Source organism: Natrix helvetica, assembly GCF_964273705.1.
Source record: "Natrix helvetica genome assembly, chromosome: 2".
Lineage (NCBI taxonomy): Eukaryota > Metazoa > Chordata > Lepidosauria > Squamata > Natricidae > Natrix > Natrix helvetica.
In genome coordinates this window covers 252,486,571-252,508,430 of record NC_138552.1, presented here as the reverse complement: position 1 = coordinate 252,508,430, position 21,860 = coordinate 252,486,571, and the positions used below count along the sequence as shown (strand labels likewise).

The 21,860-nt window shown below is 38.1% G+C and overlaps 2 protein-coding genes and 1 long non-coding RNA gene across 4 annotated transcripts in view; 2 read left to right on the top strand and 1 right to left on the bottom strand.

The window, feature by feature from the left end:
* The window catches only part of LOC309387852, a 36,308-nt gene extending 33,141 nt beyond the window's left edge, over nucleotides 1-3,167 (bottom strand). Inside the window, exon 1 of the long non-coding RNA XR_014174675.1 lies at nucleotides 2,845-3,167. This is a non-coding gene — a long non-coding RNA (uncharacterized lncRNA). The remainder of the gene's footprint in view (nucleotides 1-2,844) is intronic.
* Nucleotides 7-14,477, top strand: LOC309387851 (heme-binding protein 1-like). Of its 2 annotated transcripts, none has more exons than XM_081944758.1 (7): nucleotides 7-554; nucleotides 2,052-2,143; nucleotides 6,165-6,312; nucleotides 9,410-9,495; nucleotides 10,169-10,310; nucleotides 10,710-10,893; nucleotides 11,252-14,477. In XM_081944758.1, the coding sequence occupies exons 3-7, from the start codon at nucleotides 6,168-6,170 to the stop codon at nucleotides 11,424-11,426; spliced, it is 732 nt and encodes a 243-aa protein (XP_081800884.1). In that variant the 5' UTR covers nucleotides 7-554; nucleotides 2,052-2,143; nucleotides 6,165-6,167; the 3' UTR covers nucleotides 11,427-14,477. The 2 variants fall into 2 exon arrangements, with proteins under 2 accessions (XP_081800884.1, XP_081800885.1); XM_081944759.1 differs by having other exon boundaries at nucleotides 7-555; nucleotides 2,054-2,130; nucleotides 6,157-6,312.
* Nucleotides 14,478-20,295: 5,818 nt separating this feature from the next.
* PTK7 (protein tyrosine kinase 7 (inactive)) overlaps nucleotides 20,296-21,860 on the top strand; it is a 95,760-nt gene continuing 94,195 nt past the window's right edge. Inside the window, exon 1 of the mRNA XM_081944739.1 lies at nucleotides 20,296-21,259. Within this exon, the coding sequence (XP_081800865.1) occupies nucleotides 21,220-21,259 (40 nt within the window). The 5' untranslated portion in view covers nucleotides 20,296-21,219. The remainder of the gene's footprint in view (nucleotides 21,260-21,860) is intronic.

Below are 21,860 nucleotides of genomic sequence, written 5' to 3'. Positions count from 1 at the left end.
CATAGAGAGGAGTGGAGCGCGGACCCCGTCCCCTTTCCCCTTTGGCGCTGGGCGCGCTCCCTCTCTGGGCGGAGCTGGGGCGGGGCCTGATGTCAAGTTCCCCTCCCGGGTCGGTCGTAACCCTCGTCCTGGGTTGGATTCCCTCAGCGCCCGACTTACCGGTGCCCCCCCCACCTCCAATCCCCAATCGCTTTTTAGAGTGGTTGACTTTTTTTCCGGCTCTGCGTCGGTGTCCCGCCGTGCCCGCGCCTGGCTCTGCCCTCTCGAGGGGATCGACCGGTGCTTCGCCAAGCTTCCCTCTCCCTGCCCCGCGATTAAAGGTGTTTGTGCTTCTGCCGTTCCAGCCCCGGTTGTCAGAACGGACCGTTTTGTCACTTCGGCCGAGGAGCTGTGGCTTAAAAAAAAAAAAAGCCTACCGACCCCTCGCTTTTCCTGCGCAAGCCGTCAGGAGCCAATTCACCCCAGGCGCAGCTTCCCCATTACTCAATCTGCTTAGCCCCTTTACCTGTTGAAACTGCCTGTTACACAGGAGGTAACCGGTTAGAAGGAAAAAAGGTAATTTTAAAAAAAAATCTTGCACGATGTCACCATAGTATTCCCAAATGCCAATGAGATAGATTCTTTACTCCATAAAGGAGTCTCGGTTCCTGCTAGTTGAGATTTCACTCATTCTGTTACTTGAAGTAGAAATCTAGGTTTCAGAGAACATTAAAAATGTGGCTTAAAAAAAACTGTGGCAGAAAGTTCGAAGTTTAGTTACAGTATTTACCTAGGTCTTACCTTAGTTATAAGCATTTACCTGTGTCTGACCCCTCTGATCTAAATATACTATATAAATAGGAGAATATGCTACAAAGCTGAATAAAGCAAGCCCACTGCAGAAATTTCTAAGGGGCACATAAAAAAAGAACTGTAAAAGGTAAATGAATAGTTGGTAATAGTTATAAATGGATGAATTTTAATTACAATTATAAATATTATTTTACTATACAGAAAGAACTATATATAACAATAATGTCTATTTCACTATTAGAATTTTTAAGGTCTTCCCAATTTTCCAAAACATTTGTTTATATAAAAATATTTTAAAACAATTCATTTGGAAATTATCTTAAATAATTAACAACAAAAAGTTTATTCTTAGGTCAGTAGGATAGGAAATTACAAAGTAACATGAAATAGGAAATTTCAAAAAAGATTCTTCAAACATCTCTGCTAAAGTTGAGCCTAAAAATATTTGTTTGACATGAATTAGCAATAAGCTTTTTCCCAAAGGAAGTGAACAGCAGGAGAGTAGCAATTGTACGTATGCTGTAATAATTTTGAGTTTAAAATAATGTACAATATTTAGTACTCAGGATGAGTAAATACAATTTCAAAATCAAATGCAACTTTTCTCTGAAAATTATTTATATGGTACAACAGTTTGTCGTAGCTGTTGTCTTCATGTTCTGCTCAACTTGTCAGAGAAATCTAGCTAGCATTTGTATGGCAAGAGTTAGTTGGACTAGAGCCAATGAAAAGTTTTAATTCCTAACCAGTTCATGAATACTTTTGGCTCATGTATTGATAGATTTTAAAAGTACTATATTATCTCCAATTAGTATGCATTTATCTTTTTAGAAAACATATACAATAAATATAAACATACACAGATACACACTTTCATATATACACTCAGCTATATAGAAGTTTTGGTTTTAGATTAAAAGTCAATACAGAATTAGTAAGTGCTAATACAAGTTGTTGTATAGGCTGAATATCTAAGATAGATATTTCTTATTATGTACACATATGTAAAATATTCTAAAACAGTTAAGGCTGGAATTCAGGGCATGCTTACTTAGGAAGTTGACCAACTGAAATTCAGAAACATGCTTAGTATATTCGATATTCAGTACACTGTAAGTGTTTTGATATTACTAGAAAGAGTACAAATGTATAATTTATCAGTAAATAAGTTATTTGTTCATATTATATATAGTGTGTGTTTCCCTCTTATGAAATGAAAAATAAAAAAACAAATGTTACTGCTTCTTTTATGTATACTCAGGTTAGTGGACTCCAAAACCCCGAGGGCCAACACAAGCACACCTGGCCTTGAGACAACGTATCCACAAGTACTCAAAGGCTAGTACTCACTGTTTACTGTATTGCTCTTCCCCAATTCTACCACAGTTCCTGTTCCTCTACTACAGATAGTCTTCAACTCACAGCCATATATTTAATAGCAGTAGCACTTAGACTTATATACCGCTTCGCAGTGCTTTACAGCCCTCTCTAAGCGGTTTACAGAGTCAGCATATTGCCCCCAACATTCTGGGTCCTCATTTTACCAATCTCGGAAGGATGGAAGACTGAGTCAGCTTTGAGCCTGGTGAGATTCGATCTGCCAAACTGATGGCAGCTGGCAAGCAGCAGAAGTAGCATGCAGTACTGCACTCTAACCACTGCACCACCGCGGCTCAATGGTCATTTGATGATGATTAAAAATTAGACCAGCACTGAAAAAAATGATCTATAACCATTTTGCACACTTACAACCATTGCCGCAGCCTCATGGGCACACGATCAAAATTGGCAATTAACCCTTGGCAACTGTCATGTATTTATGATGGTTGCAGTATCCCAAGGTCAATTTATCCTCTTTTGAGAATTTCTAACCACCTAAGTCAATGAGGAGCTCAGATTCATTTAACCACTGTGTTACTAACAACAACTTCAGTGATTCACTTTTAAAAATGTTGCAAGAAAGGTTGTAAAATGTGGCAAAATTCACTTAACCAGTGTCTTGCTCAGCAATGGAAATTTTAGACTCAATTGTGGCCATAAGTCAAGGATTACCTGTACTCCTCTCTGTGAGTCCTACTTCTGGAGAACAGTCACTATTCCATTTGCCTTAGGCTGCTTGTTTTAATTTCTCACAGGAACATAAACCACCATCCCCAGCTCCCTCTCTGCTCAGCTTTTATACCCACCGGTTTCTGGGGTGGCTAGAGAGAGGTCTTAAAGGAACAGTGCACCAGCAGCCCAGGATGCTGACCATTTTGCAGCAGCCTGTTCTCTCACAAGCAAAATGAAAATAAATTGTGAGCAAGTTAATGGTGCTTGTTTCTTAAGAGTATTTGCACATTCACTTAATTTTATACACATGCCCATTTATGCAGTACAATTAAAAGGTAAAACAATATTGCTTCAAAATAAATGTGGAAAATAAACTATTTTCAGATATTTTTGTTTTAGTTAATTATCTAATAGGAGTTATGATTGGAATCCCTCTTACAAGATGCATTAATTAGATGTAATATTCATATATAATAGCCATAACATTCATCACCAGGGAGATACTGTCAAATGTTCGTCTATTTAACACATCCAGATTGAAATACTGAATTATAGATGGTATTATTTTCTGTACTATAGCTTCCTGGCTATTACTGCAGTTAATACTTTTGCACCATAGTAACAGAAGAAAGCACAAAATCTGCAGCTTCTGAGATTTTTCTGAGGCTTTAGCATAACTATAATATAAAGTTTGTGAAATAAAAAAAAAAGAAAATGGAAAAATTAAATGATTCTAACGATATGGGTGCTAATAGGTCAGTAAAAGTTCTGTGCCTATGGTGGAATCACAGGAGGGATTATTAGCATAGAGACAAAGATGTTGGAATCTTTGGTATGCAGAATGAACAAAGACAGACTCCCTCTAGCTGTTCACAGACTATATGTGGTAGTTATGCAGATAGATTCCTTAGTCTGGCAAGATTTCTAACTACAGATGAGCAACAATGAATAAAATTCTTGGAAGTAACTCCTTGTAACCTTCTTGGTTCTTTGGGCTTGACTAGTTTCATAGATTGCAATGTCTCTGTCATGTCAGTGACCTTTTTATGTGGTATCAGAAGATTAATAATTCAGTTATAGGAGTCCTTCATTAACTGAATATAAAAATCCTAAAACCAAGATTCTGTCCATCATTGGCCTAAATTCCATGTGTGTTTCAAATGAAAACCCAATAACCTTTTTAGCTTTCATTCCAATATTTTCTGATTAATGTTTTTCAAAGTATTAAAATTATTCTGTGTTGAAGCTCCAATTTAGGCTTTGCTGCTGTAAATGCTTGATATGATTCATTAGTAGTATTAATAAATGTGGATCTTTAACTACCTTCTGTAACTATATAAAATTACAGACTCTTGAGTTTCTCTTTTGCTGAGGCAAAAGCACTTATAGAATTCATAATGGTTATCTTAAATGCATCCCAGAGAGTTAATGTATTAGTAGAGCCCTGAGTTATTTCAAGGAAAGAACAGATTTCCCTCTTAATATATTTCACAAAAAGAAAATCTCTTTGGAGAGAAATATTAAAATATTTAATGCAGGGGTGAAATGCAGCAGGTTCTGAAGAACCGGTAGCGGAAATTTTGAGTAGTTCTGAGAAACAACAAATACCACCTCTGACTGGCCCCAGAGTGGGGTGGGAATGGAGATTTTGTAGTATCCTTCCCCTGCAATGCCCACCAAACCATGCCCACAGAACTGGTAGTAAAAGAAAATTGAATGTCACCACTGATTTAATGCCATCTAGAATTGGCTAATTTATCATTGTTAAACTGTGGTGGTGCAGTGGTTACAATGCAGTATTGCAGGCTAATTCTTCTGACTGCCAACTACTAGCAGTTCAGCAGTTTGAATATCACCGGCTCAACTTTGACCTAGCCTTCCATTCTTCCAAGATCGGTAAAATAAGGACCAGATTTTTGGGGGCAAATCACTTTGGGTAAATCACTTAAATCACGAAAGCACCGTGAAGCAGTATATAATCGAAGTGCTATTGCTGCTATTGTTATTATAGTTAAAGTCACTGGAGCATAGCCTAAGATTGTAATAGTTAACGAGAAGTCTATAACTTGATTTTCCAAAGCATAAGAAATAATAATCTAATCAGGAATAATTAATCAAAATAAGCAAAGTAAATTTGAGGAGCTGCCACAAAGAAGAGGGGGTCAACCTATTTTCTAAAGCTTCAGAAGGCAAGACAAGAAACAATGGATGGAAACTAATCAAGGAGAGAAGCCACGGAGAACTAAGGAGAATTTTCCTAACTGTGAGAACAATTAACCAGTGGAACAGCTTGCCTTCAGAAGTTGTGGGGGCTCCATCACTGGAAGCTTTTAAGGAAACTGGACAGCCACTTCTTTGGAATGATACAGAGTCTCCTGCTTGAGCAGAGGGTTGGACTTCCAACTCTGTTCTTGTTATTCTGGTAATCTGATATCTGACTTAGCAGCAAGACCCCTGAGAAGGATTTTTCTTATATCCAGCCAAACTTTAATTCACTGTTTCTTGTCCTGACTTCTCAAACAACTCATTCAACAACTCGAGCAATTCTGTTCAGTCTTATAGCACCTCAGACACTTGAAAACAATTACTGTATCATGTGTTTACACTTGTCTTTTTCAGGTTAAATTTACCCAGTGTCCCAACCATTTTGCACCAGGATTGATTGTCCATCCATCCATCCATCCATCCATCCATCCAATCACAATTTATTTGCTGCCCAATTCCAATTGATTCTGGGTTTGTTCAAAACTGGAAAATACATAAAAACATAAAATAATAAATCAGACAGTCCAGACTAAAATCATCTTATAAAAAACATAAATAAAATAAAACAGGCCCATAATACAAGGCCCATAATACATGGACCTTCAGATTTTTAAGTTATCCTCAAAGGTTGTTATTCTATCTATGCAAATTAGATAATATATTTTTGTCTCAAATCATTTATAAATAATTGTACAGCATGGTATCTAGAAAAAGGAGGCAGCACATATTATCTTTCACTTTGGGTTTAGGTTTAACAAGAAGATTTGAGTAGAAGGCTGTCTGGATTCCTAAGATTTTGAAAACATTCATTTAACCTATGCACCTTAGGTTTCCTACTATTTGACATTTATACTAGTTCCTTTTTTATTTTTTGAAAAGTATTTCTGTATTAATTTCCATGTTCCAATACCTTTATAGCACCTACAAATCTCACAAACAAGCAGGAAGTTGCCCTCCATACTGTGTTTTGTCTACAAATGATATGAAACCATTGCTTTGCTAGCATGAACAATTAAGAGAATACAATTTGTATATATTTTTTTGCAGAAGCTGAGGTGATGGCTCGTATTACACTTGAAGAATTAAATGAAATGGATGATGAGATCCAGGATGAAGAACAAGAACAAGATGAAACAGAACAAAACAGGCTGTTTTCTGTGTGGGAAACAGTAGCCAACACTCATCAAGTGATACTTCCTCAAGGCAAAAAAATGAATCTTAACTTTTTAGTAACAGCATATTGATATCCTTTACTTGCGAAGTAGAGAGAAAGTAGAAATTTTTCACCTACAGGGCATAACATTTCTTCATCCCTTTGCAGACCCCTATGACAACATTGCATTTCCCCCATCCCTGTCCTCAGACCACAGGTTAAGAACCCCTGATTTATTAATCGAAAGCTTTGAGAATCGATTACAAAAATAGACTTGGGGAAAAACCAAGTAATGACATTAAACTTGAAAAGATAAACATGGGGTGTAAAAAAAATCGTCAAAATAGGAATAACCCATGAAAAGTCCCATTCCCTAATGGATACCAAGAAAGTAAGGAAATAGATAATGCAGAAAAAATAGAAAAATAGAAAATAAAGAATTTATATAAATATAGTAAAAAAAAAGAAATATATAAAGAAATGAATTCCCCTTCATTACAATAAGAATTAAACAATTTTAGTAACTTACCACCTCTTATACAACAAATGATCTTGTTTAACCACGTCCTACCTCTCATCTATAAACAAATCCCTAAAGTCTCAGCATTTGGATCTGGTCAGCAAAAATCCATTAAGGGTTACCAGAAATAACATATTTTAATATAATTTAATAGAAAATAACATATTTTAACGTTGATCAAATCAACCAACTTTATATTCTTTAACTATTAACAATTTTGTTCTTTAGTCCGTTCTAAGAGTGTCTTAGAACTTTATTTTATTTTATTTTTTTCTTCATCCCATCTCATAAAATTCTTCAAAATTTTAAAAACAACCATAATACTAACAAAAGCTTTACAATTTTTTGTAAATCCAATAAAGGAAAATTATTCAGATCACTCTTCTGGTTTGTTTTTCGTATACGTTTTAATTATTGTCATCAGCTAGTTTCTTTTGTATATCTAGTGCAACATTATTTTTCATGTCATTCTTGTAGCCTGTCATTTTAAATCCACTTTCAGATGAGTCTCAGACTTATCCAAAAAACATCTTCCATCTTTTAAACACAGTATATCTATAGAGATAGACACTCTTAAAATTGAAGAGTTGAAAGTTAACTGTTGTTCAAAATATCCTTCAATATGTCCAGCTAGATATGTTAAAATAATTTTCTCCATTCTGTATTAATCAACTTTAAATATTCTTATCCTTTAATTCTAATGTTTAGTTCCTTCTGGTTTCCTCTAATGTCTTCAGCTTCAATCTACTTTTTTAAAAAGAAAATTTCAAACAAAAGATTTCCCATGGTATTAATTAAATAATTGCAAAATGTTATTTCAAATTCATTTATAACTTACCAGAATCAAAATTTTAATCAGCCTTTTGCTGTTTATTTCAAAATATTTTTGAAGTACTTAATGTTTATATTTAAAACTTGTTTTGTAAGGATTGAAGGAAATTCAATTCTGTAAAACTTGTTAATCCAAAACTTCCTAATAATTGAAAAACAGTAACACTTTCTGAAAGAGATGATAAAAAGAAGTACAGTAGTGAATTCACTGACCTATAAAAGCACCAACCACAATTTGAGCAAAAAGATAGCTATTCCCCAGTCTCCTAGAGGTCTAAACCTGCTGAGGAGACTACTGTCTTGCAGTCTCCTTGCAAGGAGCAGTTGTATGGAGCACTTGTGGGTGATCTTAAGTCCTCTCCTTGTCCTGAGAGGAATTATGAAGAGCCAGTCTTTGAAGTCTTCAGAGCCTCTCCACTAACACCAGCTCTTTATTCCACTGCATTCATCACACACACACACACACCGCTTTTAAGAATTTGAGGACTGACTTATATGATTTGATCCTATTTTGTTACAGGTATCTTCTGGTTTCAAGTTTAAAGATTAAAACAATGTATTCTGTATTGATTTTTGAAATATATTGTAAAAGTTAGAAGATATCAGTACATTTTTTGTTATAGTACTGAGCTCATTATTAATACAATATCCTATATGGTTTTACCTTTTTAATTTTTCCCTCTTTCATATTTATACAAATGTTCATTATATTACTATTATTTTTGTTTGTTAATCTCATTATAATCTATGAAATAATTAAATAATTTTAAAAACCCAGTAATCCCTAAACATCAGCAAATGTGGAGGAGCTCCATTTTGTAACTGAATTGTAGGTAATCATCTATTCATCTTCTCTAGTTGTTTCCTCAATTCTATTTGTGAAAATCAAATAAATTGCAGAGGATATCCAACCTTGCATAGATTGCTAGTGGAATTAAAACTTTAAAGCACAAACTTGGAAGTATTCCTTCAATTCTATTAGGAGCAGCTGATAGAGGAAGAATTGTAAGAGATCTTATCCTTCAAAGCAAGTTTAAGATCCTTGTAGCTGGGGCATGCCTTAGTGACAGAGTGCTTGAACTTGATTCCCTGCTGAGCAACAACATCAGTTCAAAAGGCAAATACAGGCTCCTTTGCAACGCCATTATGAATAAGTCAGCTACTTTGAAATGGTAATTATAGCTATCAGCACAGCTGTGGAGTTGTCATCAGAAGCACATCATTGGTGCTAAATAATCCTATACAGTATTATTTACCTGTATTGTATTTAGCTATAAGCACTAAAGACTGTAGACACTAAAAATTACTACTACTACTTTACTGCTACTATTCTTTAATTACCTTGAAGAAGAAAAGATTGATTTTTGTTGCTGCAGACCAAAGACCAAGAGAAATAGTGCTGTGAACTCTAGAATGGAATAAAGGAACTTCAGTGTTTCTTTATTTTGACTTTTGCTGTTGCCACTCCAGGTGAAGAAAAATTGACAATGTGAGATAGACAAAGTCCAGCATGCTTATTTCTACTCTGCCCCACAGGTTTTTTTTTTTTAGCAATTTTTCTGCCTCCATAACTTAGCGCTGCCCCCTCCCCACAATGCCCAGAGCCTCAAAGTCTCAACCACTTCGTTATGCATGGTTGGAGGCATAACAAATGGAGGGCCACAAATAGGAACCGCCACCTATGCATTACTTTTCACAGTGGAGTACCCATAATAAATAAAAGTACAGTGGAAGGTTATTTTCAAATGCTTTCATCCTTAAAGTTAACTTTTCCCAATTTACTCTTGTTTCAATAGACATGGCAGGTCCAATAGTACAGATGACTCACCACAACCAAGTGCGAGAGCCTGTGCCCTACACTGTTTTATCACAGCATGAGAAAGTAAGCAATCATATTCATGTAAATATTTATTGCCTAACAGGCATAAACTGCTGTTTCTGAATAATGTAACATATGTATACAGCTGACTGTCATATTTTTGGATTTAATGAGGAAGACTTGTAGAATAAAATCATACAATGTTCCTGGTTTCCTTAAGTGTCCATGATTTCACCCAAACTAGTTTTAGCCATCATTAAGTTTCTACCAAATTTGTCTGAGGATACATCCTATTATATTTCTACTCAAAAGTAAACCTCATCACCTGCAGTAAAAAAGTAGAGAACTACAGCCTAAATAACCTACCATGCAAATTATTCCAGAGTAAGATAGCCTAATAATTTTCAGAATTCAAATCCTGTTTGTCTGTTTGACCATTTGGAAAGATTTATTAGGATTGTAGCCCAAAGGATGGTTGCATTATACTCTTTCCCAGGATTCCACTGTCTTTACTGTTTACTATTTCAGTTTTAATGATGGCAATGTTTTTAAAAATGTGAAAAAGCAGCTTTTATTCACATAACATCAACATTTCCAAAAATTTTATATCACTTGTAAAGATATCAAATTTGACTCCAATAATGTAATTATCTAGATTTTAAAACTCATAAACCTTGTTATACTGTTGATATTTCTTCCCCCGGCAGTAAATCACTTCTCTTCCTTCTTGGTTCAGTGCGAGGAAACAACGTATGAGGAACGCTTATACCCTGCTGGGAAATGGGCATGCATCACCAAAGGAGAACCCAAGTATGAGCAGAGTACCTCATTGGGTTTCATGAAACTTATAAGATACATCTGCAAAGAGAATTCCCTAGGTATGTACAAACAAGTTAATCAGATTAATTAGAACAATTAATCAGTGGAACAACTTGCCTCCAGAAGTTGTAAATGCTCCAACACTGGAAGTTTTTAAGACGAGATTAGATAACCATTTGTCTGAAGTGGTTTCCTGCCTAATCGGGGTGGGACTAGAAGACCTCCAAGGTCCCTTCCAACTATTCTATTCTACTCTATTCTATTCTACTCTATTCTAATTTACTCTACTCTACTCTACTCTACTCTACTCTACTCTACTCTACTCTACTCTACTCTATTCTGCATGGGGAGATGTAGAAGCTTACATGACCAGGATTAATAAGGTTTGGAAAAACAAGGAATGGATTTACCTAGGTTTACCTTTCATAACTAGTATTTCTACCTATATTTTTATCCAGGCCAGCAGTTGGGGATGACAGTACCAGTGATTAATGAGATCCACCTGAATAAGGAGGGTACTGAATTCGTCCAAGAAGTCATGACCGCTTATTATCTTCCTCAGGAATTTCAGCTTAATCCTCCTCTCCCCATGGACCCAGAAATCCAAATCCTAGAAAGATCACCACTTCAGGTTATCACCAGGTGAGTCCTGGTGGACTTGGGCTATGCTTTAGATCCGAACAGCCTTTTAAGTAGAGCAGGAATCAATTTGCTTTTTATTCTTAAGTAGGAAAGAAAGTGTGCATGCCTGGGAAAATAGTTTCTAAGTAAAAAAAATATATGCCTCTGGTTATAAAATGGAAAAGGGAAAGGATCTTGTGGAGAGACTGGTTCTTTCTTAAGCCAGTTTTCCCCATATTTTAAAAAAGATTAGGAACCATGCACTGATTTGATGGATAGGTAGGTGGGAGGTGAATGGTGGATAGGGAAGGGAGCAAGACATTAAATACAATATATTTATGTTTTGTTATCGTTGTTTTGTTGTTAACTTTTTGTAAAGGGAGTTTTATGGGCCAGCTACTGAGGAGACAATCCTGCGAGAGATTCACTTGCTTTGGGAGTTACTGGGCTCGACAGATAACGTGCTCCGTGAAACGTACTTGGTGGCAGCATATCAGAACCCTAGTATACCTAATCGTCGCAATGAGATATGGTTTATCCGGAAAACAGACTGAAAGCATCATGGATTTCTGACAAGTTTGTAATCCAGTGAATTCTGTTTAAATGGCAGTTCTAGCCTGAAGGAGACAAATGCACTTCCCAACTTACTCTAGAACTGACCTGATGACCCATTCCTTTTCCTTGAGGGCATTAAGGAATTGTGTTCCCTCCTATGAGTTCAGAAACAGGGGAAAACAAGAACATGGAAAAATAGTATGGCTTTCTAATGGTCCTGGAGGGAGCTGGCACTGGAAGAATCTATGGATATCTGCTTCATTGACTTTGAAATTTGTCTATGCAGTGTTGAGTCAGAATGCATCAGAAATTGCAACTGTACAGCAATCCACATCTGGTATTTCAAACGTTCTGAATTCTTCTGGAAATGAATTCGGAATGTCAGTCTGTAGCTGGATGGGGGCATAGCTCATAGTTTTACTTACTTAGAGAGATAATTTAATTTCTGGGCAAGAGGCTATATCTTTAACCATGTATATGAGATACTTTTAATCACCTCTGTTCCAGCTTGATGTGGAATAATTTCCGCCTTTCTTAACTGGGTTGATTTGAATATATCCTACAAAGCCCCTCCCAGGAACACTCTCCCCTGAAGAGAAGATCTGAGAATTAGAGATCAGAGAAATCCTCTTCTGTTTTTCAAGAGTGGTATAACACCTGTCCCTCTGTGACCTCACCACCAAATGGAATTGTATCCATGGATGCTTCTAGACTGATTACTGCTTTCATTTTCCCTCCTTCATAGACATTTTTCTATTAATAGAAGTAAATGGAAGCTACAGTGAAAAGATATAGGACACCTATCAATGAAAAACGTGATTATATGGACCCTAGACTTCTTTTTATTCTCTTAATGAACAAGATAATTGCAAAATAAAGGCCATATCTAAAAGCATCCCATCGTTTTGCAAGGTGCCCATTGAGTGAGCCATATATTTACTGGAAGTTATAATTGGCTGCATTGTTGCACTAGGTCATATTCTCATTGGTTGATTTCACAGCCAAGAAAGTTGCTGTCTTCTCTGAAGGAGGATAATAGCACAGAGCAATTGTGAAATAAAATCTAGCTCAAACCTCTCTGATGCTTCTTATTGAGTTATATGGCATCTGATTTTATTAGATTTTTATCTCACCTTTATAAATAAGAGAGGTAATATACATAATACACCTTCTTCCTCCTCTTTCCCCCATAATAACCCTACGAGGAGGGTTGATCTAAGAGACGTTGCAGGCTCAAAGTCACTAGACTAGACTTCACAGTCTATTTTTTAAAGTCCAGAAATAGTTGTTATATAAAGAACAAATGATGTTTGGAACAGGAACACAGATTTTACATTGTGACTGTCTTCTTTTCTTAAATGGCTATATTTCTGAAAACTACTTAGAATGTCTCTTGACTTCTTACATATCTCTAGTGGAAATCAGATGAGATCTAACTAGATATAGTGGAACTCTTTCTGTCATCAAGGATGATAAAATGTACTATATCTTCTATTCATCTACCGGCATAATCCATATACAGTAGCCACTGATCTGTGTAACTTCCCACTCCGTAAGGCTTCAAATTCAATTTATAGTACTTCCCTCAGTGTAAATGAGCATGTTTTATATTTTTAGAAACTGTAACTTTGATTTTAGTTGTATTATACAGTTATTCACAGTTGCAGAAATTAGTACATATTCTATCACTTTCATTCAATTAATTTAATACTGTGCAGCTATAAATCAGCAATATCTATAATTCTTTGGTGATAAAGTATCCTTTGCTTATCTGGCTATGGTATAACATGGATTTAATAAACCCTTTGATCATTTGCCATTTATAGCAAAACAGCAAAGTTTTATTTTTAAAATACAATTTTAAAAACTTTTAGAAGTGCAATATTTAAAAATGATCAGGGCCTTTCAGAGACTAATCAGGTATTTCAGAGAAAATGCATTTGTTTAAATGGTGATCTAACAGGAACGGAAAAGGAAACAGTAGAAACATGCATTTTGCAAATACAGAAGGGAGTAGTAAAATAGGTTGGGATTATACTGAAGGTAACAATGCATATAGAATGCAGAAAATAAATGCTTTTGCTGTATTAGCAAATACCAAAGATACGTAGCAAAAACAATGAAATAATCCAAGAATTATCTGTTTGTTTTAGATGAGTAAAATATATGGATTACTTCAAGATTTTTAGGTCTATGATTTTAGATAAATCTTGATGGAGGAATTATTTTGGTACATATGACACACTAAACCAATGATGGCAAACCTATGACATGCATGTCAAAGGTCACAAGCCACAATCTTTTTGGTGATACACCAGTATTCACAAACACCCAACAACTATTCTTGATAGCATGCCCCTTTTTCATTGGAGGCTGCACAAGAATGGGGTATGCTCTCCCGCAGCCTCCAGAAGTTGTATGTGAGGGCCTTGTTCTCTGGACCCTCTGAAAATCACATGGGAACAGAGCATGCTTTCCACAGTTTAAGAGCACGCTGCCTGAAGATCAGTGGAGCACAGCATAACCTGGGGACCGCTGGGCCATGGGGTCATTTGCACCATTCCCCAAGGCTTGTGTATCTGATGATGGCACTTGGGCTGAAATCAAGGTCTAGTCCTCAACTTCAGGCCCAGCCTCAGTGCTGCTACCGAGTGCTACTGTTCAGGGTGGCTTAGATAGCAGGAAGATATAAAATTGTCTAGGGAGATTCTCAGTCATCCATGTCATGGTTGTCCCAAAGGTGCTTTTTTTCCCAGAGGCAACTGGACTTTCTGATTTTTCTTTGAAGACGTTTCGCTTCTCATCCAGAGCTGAAGAAGCTTCTTGGATGAGAAGTGAAACATCTTCAAAGAAAAACCAGAAAGTCCAGTTGCCTCTGGAAAAAAGTACCTTTGGGATAAGATAAAAATTGTTCCTCTTGTTTGGTGGGAGGTTGATATGCCAGCCAAATCAAGTTAGGCATTTTCCTAACTGCCATGCCTGAAAGAATTGCCATTACTGCCCTAAACGATAAGTTAATTACAAGGATTCAGTTTGTAAAATATACTAGGCATATACACTAGTATGTGTATATACTGTATATACCGTATACACCAGTGATGGCGAACCTATGGCACGCGTGCCACAGGTGGCACGCGGAGCCATTTGTCAGGGCATGTGAGGCGCTGCCCTGTTAGCTGGCGAGCGCGCATGCGCGTGCTGGCCAGCTAAATTCACCCTTTTTTAAAGCCATTTTTCTCCCTCCCCAGGCTCCAGAGGCTTTATAGGAGCCTGGGGAGGGCAAAAACAGCCTCCCCCAGAGGCCCTCCGGAGGCTTCATGAGCTTCCCTGAAGCCTCTGGAGTGCAAAAAACTGGTCCTACGGGCAAACCGGAAGTTTGGGAAGTTTGTTTTGACTGCTCCGGAGGCTTCAGGGAAGCCTCCTGAAGGTCCCCGAAGCCTCCGTAGGGCTTCTGGAGGGGCGGGGGAGGCTGTTTTTGCCCTCCCCAGGCTCCTATAAAGCCTCTGGAGCCTGGGGAGGGTGAGAAAAGCATGCAAAAAATGGGGGGGGTTGTGCCTACAGTGTGTGCATGTGCACTGGGGGGGTCGTGCATTGCATTATGGGTGCGGCACACCCGCACATGACCCCCCTGCGCTCCCCCCACTTATGGCACGCGAGCCAAAAAAGGTTCGCCATCGCTGGTATACACATATACAATGTAGCTGACTGATTTGGAGTTCATGTTTTCATGCAAACAACATATATGTTTGTAGAAAAACCAAGTTCATGTCACTATTTTGAGTTCAGCAATTAGGAGTAAAAATGCGGTTAAGCATAACTACATATTCAATAGCAGCTGGAATAACACTATATAGTGCAGGATTAAAACATTTGAAATAAATCCACCTCATGCTATAACTCAAACCAGTCCAAGATGTGTCTGATTACTCTGAATTAGTGAACACTCTGGCTCTAGGTCATTGGTCTGTCTCTTCTCACTGGCTGCAATTCTAAATTCTTGGAGACTGACTAGACAAATCCCTGTAGTTTTCTTGGCAAGGGAAGAAATGGTTTGTATCTGTCTAGAGCCCATTGAATGGAAGTCCTATTTGAATGCTTGAGTTGTGTATCCTTTATTTTCATTGCAGCTATGGATTTCCACAATCATTGATAGTTTTCTAACCACAGCACAGAGCAGCAAATCTTGGAAATAGAATGATATAATGTATAATTGGCATTTAACCATCTATGACCCTTATATACTTGAGAAAAATTTAACAGGTTCCTACCTTTAGCAAACTCAATGCCTTCATAAATCCCTTTAAAAAAAACTCAGGAAAAAGAAACTTCAGCTAACAAAATGCCCTTATTTCCTATTTACATTTTATAAGATCTAACTAAGGATAGTGTACATTTGTTCTTTATTATGTGAAAGAGAAGTAAAGGGATTCAACAGTAATTTCCAAGTTTTCGACATATTAGTGTGAAATTCTAAATTGTAGTGTTCTGGAAGGAAGAGGAATCAAGACTTTGGCTTGTGAAGCATTGGCTTTAATTTCACCCTTTTGTTGCACCCTTACACCTATTTCAACACAGCATTACAGTGGAAGATGGAAACAAAAGCATTATTGATGGCTTCTGTTACTAAAACGTTCTAAGAGAATAAATAACTATCATCCATTGAATTAAAACGTTGGAATGAAAATCATAGATTTTGCAAGGAATTTTTACTTTCAGAGTCAATGATTTGTCCCTTGAAAGAGAAAAAATTGAACCATTGTTAGTAGCAAATTGCATTAAATTATCTGGCCTAGAGAACAGAATGCTTATATAGAATTACAGTCATCCGGCTTAGTGTATTCCAATCCATGACAGACATACCTGAGGACAAAACTAATATGAATGAAAATTAATAGATCTTACGAAACACAGTTGACCAAAGTGCCTTTGAAACTCTTAAAGTTCTTTAAACATAGAGATTTTACTTCTCATTATTATCAAATACAAGAGAATGGGCAGGATGACCATGGCTAAAGGTTGTACAGTATAGTCCAACTGAACAATTTGAATAGCAGAAGCTGCCTTAGACCAGAGTTCTTCAAACTGTGTTCCTTGGAACCATAAGATTCTATAAGAACTTGATGCAGCTGAATGAAAGAATTAAGGGAAAACGCAAAGGTGTTCCTTTCCCAAAGGCAACTGGATTTTCTTGGGTTTTTATTTGAATATGGTTTGCTTCTCATCCAAGAAGCTTCTTCAGTTCTTGAAGAAACTTAAAGAAACCGTAGAAGTTTTTTGGAACAGTAGGGAAACCTTTTAGATGCTAAGGACAAGGAAAAGTATACTCCCACAAAGGCCATTTTTGGTCAGTACAGCTTTGTCTCTTGATGAGGGTTTCTAGGAATGTTTTTCCATTAACAGGTTCCATGGGCTGAAAAAATGAAACTCCTGCTTTTGGCCACCTTTGGCCACAGTACATACTACCTTTATAAGAAAGCCCTTTACATCAATTGCTCTGAGATCAAAAGCCCATTTCTCCTTTTTACATAGAATTCAAAATATTTCCTTGCTGAATATTTGACTTTTTAAATATAATATAGCTAGTAGCAATCTGGGATAATATTCCACTACTTCCTCTCCACTAACAGCATCTATTTCACTGGAAGATTCCTGCCCCCCCCCCTCCAAGCAGTGGATCCAACTTTTCCACTTTGACAAAGATAAGAAAAGATTAAACAAAGAGCCAATAATTTATTGGATAATCATATTGATTATATGATTTGTTTTTGTTTATAGTATAGCAAATCTAAAATAATGACACATAATACTAATTGCTTTTTTCCCAACAGGGAATGACAATCCTTAGACTGAACATTAAAATAAACAGCTGTATCCCAGTTCTGTTATTATTACCATGGGATATATATTTAATAAATGAATAAGTAAAACTCTGTTCATCTACACTTTATAACAGAAAAAGAAATATTACAAATTTGTAAGCAAATGACCCTTTATTCTGCCGTTTTCCAAAGCAGCATGTGAATTCCCTAAGTAACAAAGGCCATTTACTACATGGTAAGTATTTTGTGAAAACATGAACAAGGGTTATAATCTTTATTGCCTCTTCCCTAGTTGCAAGCCTGTAAAGGAAATAGGGTTGTCACCAGCCCTGCTGTTCTCAGCTTGAGATAATAAAGAAATGAAATAGGACACAGAAACCTTTGATGTTCCCAGCCAAGTGATCAGAGGAAAAACCTTTGGGGGCCTGGAGGCTAGTTCCTTTCATGAGTTAGCAGTCTCTTGTTAAGTGTCCTCAGAGAAGGAGGCTGCAATGTCATGTAGTAGGCTAAACTATCCACCATACAGGTGTGACATGAATGTTGTATACAGAGTTTTAAACAATTGATTTTAAGACAATAATCAGATGTCTTGATTAAATTGTAGTGTTTTTTTAATGCATCTAATGGCCACTATTCCACATTTGGACAAATAATAAACCAACTGTGGGATAAGATGATACAAATTAATTAACTGCATATTGTAGCATAGCATATCTTATGAACTCTATTTATAAATTGGCCCACCAACAGTTACACATTACTAATGTTGAATGTTTAGCTTGTAAATATTTGGAAATCTTGTTATAGAAGAACAAGACTATGAACTAGAAAAACTGTTATTAGTGCTAATAGCAGTACTTATCAGAAGATTGAGAGGAAATTAAAATGATTTTATTACTTCCTCAAGGGTTTGTGGTTTCCTTCTCCAAAGGACGTGCTTTCCTTTATCCCTGCTATAAAAACTAGACCTAAAGTCTGTTCCTCTTTCAAACAGTGGTTACACATGGGTAGTTCTTTTTCTTAAGTAGCTACTATGTAAATAGTTCCTAGTACCAATAAGACTTTACTTCCCTTGAAATAAAAAAAAAGACAAATTGCAAAAGTATAGGAAAGTTAAAACTAGAGTTGTGTTTGGACTCTGTAAAATTAATGTGGCATGATTTCATAATGGAAGCTTAATACAGGATACACAAGCACATATACAATTATGTTTTTCACAGCATTATTCCTAAGCATGTTAATATTATTCTATTTAAACCACTGAATAAACAACTTGATACAACTTGTTTACATTATTTTGATGCACAACAATTCTCACATTTATTTACATTCCTTGAGCTTGGAACTTCCCATCAAGAGCAATCATATATGTTAAAGCTACATAAATGTACAATTTTTTAAAATCTTGCCTCTGTAAACTGTTTTGTAATAAACCCAAACTAGAGTTGCCACAAGGTGAAAGTTATTAGCTTTATCACTAGGGGTCGCCTCAAAAAATGTATTTCCCTGCAACATTTATGCACTACAGCAAGGGTGTCAGACTGAAGGGGCGGGGGCTGGATCTGGTCCGCAGGATATTTATATCTGGCTTGCGGGGCCACCCTGGAAACAGCAAAGGACCGGCCTGTGATGCTTCTGCCATCAAAAATGAAACTTGGGAGGGACACATGTGGTACTCCGGAGCTCCATTTTCATTGAAAGAGGATTGCAGGAGGCTGTGGCAGCTGCGGAGCTCGGGAGCCCATTTTCGCTTGCAGAGCACTTGGACCGCCACAGGCACTCCTGACACAAGTGATGTCAAGCTGGCGACGCCTACCGTGGCCACATCCACCCGCTCCCAGAGGTCAAACACAACCTTGATGCGCCTTCAATGAAATTGAGTTTGATACCCCTGCACTACGGTATCCAAGAAATCAATCTCTATCTTTATTTACCATATTTGAAAAAACTGCCCTACATTTCTGAAAGTAATAGAATGGAATCACTGAAAGAACTGAAACACTAACTTGTAATTTAATCAAATAAGAACAAATCTGCAGTTGTATTTAGTCACATAAAAATCTATCTACACTTGTGAGTCATATATTTGCATCACCTCACAAACACTTTTAACATCCATTACTAAATTTTCAACATCCATTATATTTTCAGGTACTTACGGCTTATTAAAAATTAAATCTTCTAGTATTGAAACACATAATTTTCTAATGACAGATAAACTGCGTATGTAGTCACATATACTAACCCAATTTAATCATGGTTTTTGAATAAACTGCAAAAGATTGGGTGACATTTAACCCAAACCAGATAAACCACATTACGTTTTACCTTGATGTATGATCCATTGAGACTGCTAAATTTGAAATGAACAGAAATGAGGCTGTTTGGTGTTTAAATTAATGGAAAGAGATAGAGGATAACATTTAGAAGGCAGCCTTATGCGTATTGTTTCATGAGGAACAAATTATCTGGAAAAGGTAACAAAGAATTTTATGGCAGTTTAAAAGCTAACTCATTTATTAAGGTACAAATGTTTGCAGGTACGGTCCCATTCATCAACTGCGTGGAGTAGAATCCTGAAAGATGGAAGTGTGTGTGTGTGTACCTACATTCATATATATATATCTTTATTATGTGCCCAGAATTGATTGGAGTTTTTTGATTATGAACCACCATGTCAACTCTTAGTAACCACAGATAGATTTTCTCCATGAGGATCTGTCCCAGTGGTGGGTTCCGGATTCTGTTCCAGCCGGTACAGTTGGAATGGCCCTGGCATCACCCACATGCACATGTGCTCAGCGCGTGCATGCATTGTAACTGAAAATGACGCTTTCGCAAGCCTCTGCAACGCTCCAGCTGCTTGGTGGAACATTGTGCAGGGGCTGTATGCGTTATGCGTGTAAGCGCCAACAGCTTTAAAATATGGTAAGGAGCATGGGTGGGTGGGCCCTCCAGAGCACCGTACCGGAATGGTACCTGGTGCTCTGGGCAGTCTACGGTATGCCCGTACCGGGGTGTACTGCCTGCAACCCACCACTGATCTGTCCCCAACATGGTCCTTCAGGTCTTTCCATGGTGCTGCCATTGTCACTGTGAGTGAGTCCATTGTTCCTTTGGCTGCTGGTCCTTCCTGCCATCTTTTCCCAGCATTAGAGCCTTCTCCAGAGACTGGGTCTTTGCCTAATGTGTCCAACATAAGAACTTAGTCCCTTGTACCTGCAGCCAGCATTCTGGCATGATTTGTCCAGTGATAATTTGTTTTTTTTTTCCCTTCACTATCCAGGAATTCTCAGAAATCTTCCCCAACATTAAAGTTCACAAGCATCAATACTCTTTCTATCCTCCTTCAAATCTCTGTAAATTAAGCTACCATTCAATGGGAGGGGCGGTGGTGGGAGGTTACAGCTGCTAGAAGTAGTAAGATTAGGGCGAAATGAAGAGAAGAAAATATAGACCGAGACTAAACATACCAAAATAACTCTAAGTAAAACTATCGGATTGCAACATTCATTTAAGCTGAAGCATCTACCGGTATTTTCGGGGTTGTCTAGGTAGGACCTTCCGGAGAACTTTTCTTTTGAAACAATAATTTTAAAAAAACAACACCTCGCATCGGATCTGCCATCTTAAGAGCCCACCGATTCCAGTCAGTAGAGGTCGCCCGCCAACCGGACAGGTAATCGGAGAGTCGAGGAGAAATAAGTCGGGGCTGGTGGTCGTCAATTAGATTCCGGCCCTGCCTTTTGCCGGAGCGGGATCCTCCTGCCCGGAAGCTCCACCTTGTCCCGGGTGTGCGAGGCGAGGGGAGGGGAGGCGAGGGGTGGGGCTGGCTTTGGCGGCTGTGCTGGCCTGGGCTAAGAGGTTTCTGGAGCTTTTTCTGAACAGCATGGAGTGAAAGCTGGTGCCAAGGCCGGAGTTGCCAGGGCGCAACCGAAAAGGAAATCAAACCGGTGCAGCGTTGTCGGCGGAGATGGCGAGGGGAGACCCCTTCCTCCTGCTGCTGCTTCTTGGTGAGTGCGAGGAGAGAGAAAAAGACACACAAGGGACTCTCTGACTCGTCGCCGTTTGTTCTCGTGCCCGCCCGCCTGCCGGTCTGCCTTGCGAATCCAAACCGGGCGTCCCGCGCGGCCGTTCTTTCCCTTCTACTTTGTTTGGGCTGGAGAGAACGGGGTGCCCCCATTTTATGCCTCCGTCCGGAGGCGGCGTGTGGGAGCGAGGAGTGTTGGAGAGAACAAGGGGTGGGGGGAGTCGGTCCTCGCCCTGCCTCTTTGAGCCGCCGTGGATGCGGCTTTCTTCGAGGCGCTGAAAGTGGACCCCAATCCGTCGTGGCGCGAGGGAGCTTGTGGTGCTCTTTGGGGCTGTATTAGAAAGTAGCAGCTCTGCTGCTGGGGGAGAGGCGTGTGTGCGTGTTTAAAAAAACCCACCGCGTTAGCGGGATTACGTCTAATCACCCCCTTTCAAGGGGTTCCTTTGTGTCCGCCGGAGATGTTGGAGGGAGCTGGGAAGTGGATGCCGAGAGTCGGTGTCTCTTTCCCGCTCTCTCTCTCTCTCCCCGCAGCCATTTGGTGCCAAGACTCAATCAAAGCCCCCTCGGCGTCCGTAAGGGATTTC

What these genes read in the sequence shown, in the direction of transcription:
- LOC309387851 (XM_081944758.1), top strand. Translation starts at nt 6,168, where the DNA reads ATGGCTCGTATTACACTTGAAGAATTAAATGAAATGGATGATGAGATC. An exon ending in TTTTATCACAGCATGAGAAA is followed by an intron (nt 9,496 to 10,168) that starts GTAAGCAATCAT and finishes TTCTTGGTTCAG; the next exon opens with TGCGAGGAAACAACGTATGA. An exon ending in CCACTTCAGGTTATCACCAG is followed by an intron (nt 10,894 to 11,251) that starts GTGAGTCCTGGT and finishes CTTTTTGTAAAG; the next exon opens with GGAGTTTTATGGGCCAGCTA.